Raw genomic sequence first — 6,000 nt, 5'->3', positions numbered from 1 at the left:
TAAAAGATCTCAGCCTTTCTATCAGTACGGACATTTTAAAAAAAGCTTGAAAGTATCAGCAAAACTCCCATCAGTCCTCTCATTCTGTCTGCAGAGCTCGTATCAGCACTGCACTGAGGTTGTAAAGTATCAGACTAGTCCAGTTTATTATTTAATATTCAAAGGCATCAAGGTGTTCTGCTGGTTTTGTGCCATTTAAGTATATTTTATTATGTTTGTTTTGTTGACAATTTCCTTTGTCTATTTCCTTCTAAGGCTTTTTTTAATGACTAAAACTGGACTAAAACACGTTTGGTTTTCGTGGACTAAAACTATGAAGAGTAGAAATGACTAAAATGTGACGAAAACTAATGAGCATTTTGTCCACAAGACTAAGACTAAATCAAAATAAGCTGCCAAAAACAACACTGCTGGGCCTAAAGATCCAACATTTCTGAACAACAAATATACAGCACAACAATAGTTTGACCAGAATTTGTCCTGAAATGCGTCTTTAAGAAATGGACACGTCCATCTGGGACTAAACCATTGAGAGGCGCTAAACTAACCCCAGAGAGGCGCTAAGCTAACATCAGGAGCTCATGGGTGTGATGAAGAAACAGACGACGGCTTCACTTTAAAGACTGTGGAATGGAAGCTGTGTGTTAAATACACACACACACACACACACACACACACACACACACACACACACACACACACACACACACACACACACACACACACACACACACACACACGTGTTGTCATGTCTTCCAGTGTGTGAAGTGGTCTTGTGTTCCTGGTGTCAGGTGACCTGCAGTGGAGACGCTCCTCTTCCTCTTCCTCTTCCTCATGTTCTGCTGGGAGGAGACCTGATGGGATGAAGAGGAGAAGCTCGTGGAGTCTTTCTCTTGTTTCTGCATTTCCTTTCACTGTTCATCACACACACACTCACATTCCTCCTCGTGTTTTCTGACTGAGCTGTGAACTTGAATGTGCTGTCACTCCTGCTGTTGTTCCACTCCTGTCCACCAGGGGTCACTGTCTCATTAGCCATCCGCCCGGGTGATCAGTTGACATGTTTTTGACTTGAAGCTCTTTGTGTTGGGCTCCAGAGAGGAGGACCTGGTAACTGGTTGGTTCGGTTAGCACTGCAGGGTCCTCATAGGAACATTTCATTTCCGTTTCTCGTTTATTCCTCCTAAAGTCATGAAGGCACTGAAGCGTTGACAAGGTATTTATGTTCTTTATTGTGAAGTCATGTGACACCTTTTCTTTCTAAACACATCCAGACCATTTCAAGAGAAATAAACTGGGTTGTAACCAGAACTGAATGTTGGAGACTCGGCTTCAATAAACAATCGACTAACTGTTTTGAACTGTTTCGACTTCAACTCTTTGCAGCAGTTTTTTTCCTATTTTTAACTTCCTGTTGGTGCTGTCATCTGGTTCTCTCTGGTTTTAACTTCCTGTTGGTGCTGTCATCTGGTTTTCTCTGGTTTTAACTTCCTGTTGGTGCTGTCATCTGGTTTTCTCTGGTTTTAACTTCCTGTTGGTGCTGTCATCTGGTTTTCTCTGGTTTTAACTTCCTGTTGGTGCTGTCATCTGGTTTTCTCTGGTTTTAACTTCCTGTTGGTGCTGTCATCTGGTTCTCTCTGGTTTTAACTTCCTGTTGGTGCTGTCATCTGGTTTTCTCTGGTTTTAACTTCCTGTTGGTGCTGTCATCTGGTTTTCTCTGGTTTTAACTTCCTGTTGGTGCTGTCATCTGGTTTTCTCTGGTTTTAACTTCCTGTTGGTGCTGTCATCTGGTTTTCTCTGGTTTTAACTTCCTGTTGGTGCTGTCATCTGGTCTTTCTGGTTTTGCAGGGCCGGGGCTCTCTTGGATCAGTGGCTCTTTCTCATGTTGCGGGTGTCGTTTCTTTCTCTGAGTGTTTGTGTTTCAGGTTTCCTCCAGTTTGAATGTCTCGGGTCCCGTCCCCCGGCTGGACCCCCGTCCTCCTCTGGGTCCTCGTCTGTCTCTTTCCAGCTGTGTCTTTCTGCCTCACCTCATGTCGAACTCACTCTTTTGATGAATCCATATCTCTGTCCTGTCCGGTCCGGTCCGGTCCGGTCCGGTTCGGTCTCTACCTCCCACCCATTCAGTGGAGTCCCTCTGCTGGTTCGTCTAGCTCGTTCTGCTCTTGTGCTTGGTTACAGCTGCCCGTCTCCCCACCTCGTCCCGTCTCCCCACCTCGTCTCGTCTCGTCTCCCCACCTCGTCCCGTCTCCCCACCTCGTCTCGTCTCCCCACCTCGTCTCGTCCCGTCTCCCCACCTCGTCCCGTCTCCCCACCTCGTCTCGTCTCCCCACCTCGTCTCGTCTCACCACCTCGTCTCGTCTCCCCACCTCGTCCCGTCTCACCACCTCGTCTCGTCTCCCCACCTCATCTCGTCCCGTCTCCCCACCTCGTCCCGTCTCCCCACCTCGTCTCGTCTCCCCACCTCGTCTCGTCTCACCACCTCGTCCCGTCTCACCACCTCGTCTCGTCTCCCCACCTCGTCTCGTCCCGTCTCCCCACCTCGTCTCGTCCCGTCTCCCCACCTCGTCTCGTCTCCCCACCTCGTCTCATCTCCCCACCTCGTCCCGTCTCCCCACCTCGTCTCATCTCGTCTCCCCACCTCGTCCCGTCTCCCCACCTCGTCTCGTCTCGTCTCCCCACCTCGTCTCGTCTCGTCTCCCCACCTCGTCCCGTCTCCCCACCTCGTCTCGTCTCCCCACCTCGTCTCGTCCCGTCCTGGTTCTCAGTGGTTGAGGGGGAGGGTGTAGTGGTCATATTCAGTGGGGGTGGGGGGCTCCTCACTGTCCACCACCACCTTTGGCTTGGCCGGAGGACGCAGGACGGATCTGGGCCTGAGTTGTCGTCCCAGACTCCTCTGGGGCTCACACAGGAGCCGTCTCGTGCACGTCCTCCTGGTCCGCTCTCGTCTCTCGGCGTCCCGCTGCCGCCGCTGCTCCTCCTGGTGTCTCCTGACCTGGCGTCTCAGCTCGCGCCGCAGGACGTCCACGGCGCGCGTCCCCCTCGGTAAACCGTCCAGCTGCTGGAGACAGGTTTGCAGCTGGCACTCTACCAGTCCCAGCTTCCCGAGGGTGTTGAGGGACGCGATCCGGTTCTGGTCCGCACACAACGACTCGCACACCGCGGTCACCCTGCGGTCCAGAGCGTCCAGCATGGCGTCCTGCTCTTCTACCGCTTTGGACGACTGGAAGATGTGGACTGTCGTCTTGAGAGTTTTGAGCCTGTTGTTTGTCCTGTCCATTTGGTCCCTCATGGCGCTGAGCTGCAGGTCCAGCTTGTCCACTTCGTCCCTCATGTCCTGGAATTGGACGTCCTTGTTGTCCGACGCCAGCTCCCTCTCCTGCTGGGAACACTTTTCAGACGCAGCCAGGCATTTATGCGTCAGCCTGGAGATCTGAGTCAGGACGTCCTGCGGGCCGAAGACTCCCCCCAGCGGCTGCTCCGCCCCCGCCCCCATCCCCCCGTCGCTGTCCTCGGTCTCCCCCCAGGCTGGCAGCAGCAGGCTGAACAGCCCCCGGCTGTAGTCCTGCTCTCCCTCCAGATGGCTCTCGATGCTGCTCATTTCCCGTTCCAGTGCAGCGTTTTCCTCCCGGGCCTCCTGGATCTGCCGGTCCAGCTCCTGCTCGTCCTCGTCCAGTCCTTCAGTCCGGCTCTTCTGTTCCAGCAGCTCCTCCGTCAGCGCCCTCAGCAGCTCCTCTGATCTTTTATCTTCAGCCAAGATTTCCTCTTCCAGCGCCTCCTGGATCAGAGCGAGCTCCCGTAAAGCTCTGGTCCTGTTGACTGCCGCCAGGCGACACTCGTCACAGCCGCCGCCGCCGCCCTCAGCGGGCGGGGCCGCCAGGCGGGTCTCGTTCTCGGTGGGGGATCCCTGTCTAAAAGCCCCCGCAGCTGTTTTCCCATCAGCCTGTGGGAGCTTGGCCTCGTGCGGTGGAGCTCCGCCTACTTCCATGTTTGCAGTGTTCAGATTTAGTGCAGAGGAGTGAAGAGTTCCTGGTTCTGGTTCTGGTTCTGGTTCTGCGGTTTGAATGAGCTCACTCAGACACAGCGAGCCCTTTGATGATGATGACATCACAGTGATGTCATCAACAACAGTGTGTGTGTTGAATAAAAAGACAAACACGTTTTGAATTTCTTTGCTTGCATTTAATTCTAAAAATAGACACGAGAAGCACAAACACAAGCGCTGCATCATTTGAATTACAGGTCACATTTGACATGGACACATCGTTAAAAGTATAAGTTAAGGCATCACACAATATTTAAAATATTCACTTCTTCAGCACAAAAACACATCGGGTTCCTTCATGGAGTCGAGTCCAGCTTCTTTCTTGGGGTTGTGGAAACGTGCTCACATGTGTGTGGTTCTTTGTCTCGTCCATTGATACGGGTTGGAGGACGGAGCGCCTGCAGAGAAACACAGTGAGAGTGTTACCGGGGGTCTGCAGTCCAGAACGGCTTCAATCCAAACCGAGCCATTCAGAGCTCTGTTCTCATGGGGAACACGGAGGATTGAATGGTCTCTGAAGTCTGACATTGTTCTGCTGGCTGCAGCTGGTCTCCGTGGCAACAGACACACCTGCTGGCTGCAGCTGGTCTCCGTGGCAACAGACACACCTGCTGGCTGCAGCTGGTCTCCGTGGCAACAGACACACCTGCTGGCTGCAGCTGGTCTCCGTGGCAACAGACACACCTGCTGGGTGCAGCTGGTCTCCATGGCAACAGACACACCTGCTGGGTGCAGCTGGTCTCCGTGGCAACAGACACACCTGTTGTGCTGACTGCTGCTTGATTAGTCTGGATTTTTCCATTAAGCTGCTCTGTTGCTCTGACTCTACCGTAATGCTTAATGTTCTACTCTCAGTGCTATTTTAATGCTTTTTTTTTCAACTTTCAAGCCCCCCCCCCAATATTATTTCATCTTTTTCTGCTTGTTCATGTCTTGTCAACAAAGACACACATGCACACGCACACACACAGATCCTGGAATGTTCCATTACTGCTGGCACTTTGCTGTCGGCAGCAGCTAGCAGGACTTTTCTATTTCTATTCTTATTTTCATGTTCTAATTAATGCTGGGCTCATAATGAACTCTGTCAGGGTTTATTTTAGTGGAGCTGTTTCTCCAGGATGAGGACGAATCCTTACTTGTAGGCGTCATTCTGAACGGTTTGTCTTTCTCCTTCTGCTCCTGCTTCCGTTTCCTGAGGGGAGAAGAGGTGAGGATGAGTCGGCTGAGCAGACTGGAGCTCAGACCAAACACCAAACACACTGGAGCTCTGCTCTGAACAGCCACCGAGCCAACAAACCCTCCCATTACATTCATACATGCTGTTTCCATTGGAAAAAGGAAAAAGCCACGCACACGCACACACACACACACACACACACACACACACACACACACACACACACACACACACACACACACACACACACACACACACACAATACTTACTTGGATTTGCATCTGCAAACACACACGACGATGATGGTGATGGTGAGGATGACAACTATTGGGACGAGCACGGCGATCAGGATGATCCACTTGGTTTCTGTAAGACAGTTTCACTCTTCATCAGGCTCCGATGTCTCAAACTGAAACTACGATGTGAAGTTCGTATGCAATCGAAATAAAACTGCGCTCTTCAGAACCAGGCTGGTCTTTCTAACGGTGTGACTCCGACGTGGACGAAGAGGATAAATTACCAAGGTGGAACCACATGGGACTCAACGGCTGCTCTGTAATGACAACTGTGCCAACTGATCACACTCAATCAGAAAGTTTGTGTCGTTAAACCTGCACCAAATTGACTGAAACAATTAAAAACATAAAGCATGAATTATTTTTACCAGTATGACTCCAAAATGGCTACAATTGATCAGGCAGCTGAAAACAGATCTCAGATGAAGTTCCTAAACTTCCTAAATGTAACATGATGCAGTTTTGGTGAAACATGTTTGAGC

General features: G+C 51.2%; 1 protein-coding gene across 1 annotated transcript in view; it reads right to left on the bottom strand.

Moving 5' to 3' along the window:
- Positions 1-4,384: 4,384 nt before the first annotated feature.
- Positions 4,385-6,000, bottom strand: part of zanl (zonadhesin, like) — a 36,407-nt gene continuing 34,791 nt past the window's right edge. The window contains exons 52-54 of the mRNA XM_030088368.1: positions 5,492-5,588; positions 5,182-5,237; positions 4,385-4,440 (exon numbers count right to left, since the gene is read on the bottom strand). Of these exons, the coding sequence (XP_029944228.1) occupies positions 4,385-4,440; positions 5,182-5,237; positions 5,492-5,588 (209 nt within the window). The remainder of the gene's footprint in view (positions 4,441-5,181; positions 5,238-5,491; positions 5,589-6,000) is intronic.

Source organism: Salarias fasciatus, chromosome 3 (assembly GCF_902148845.1).
Source record: "Salarias fasciatus chromosome 3, fSalaFa1.1, whole genome shotgun sequence".
Taxonomy (NCBI): domain Eukaryota; kingdom Metazoa; phylum Chordata; class Actinopteri; order Blenniiformes; family Blenniidae; genus Salarias; species Salarias fasciatus.
This window is presented reverse-complemented; position numbering and strand designations above follow the sequence as displayed.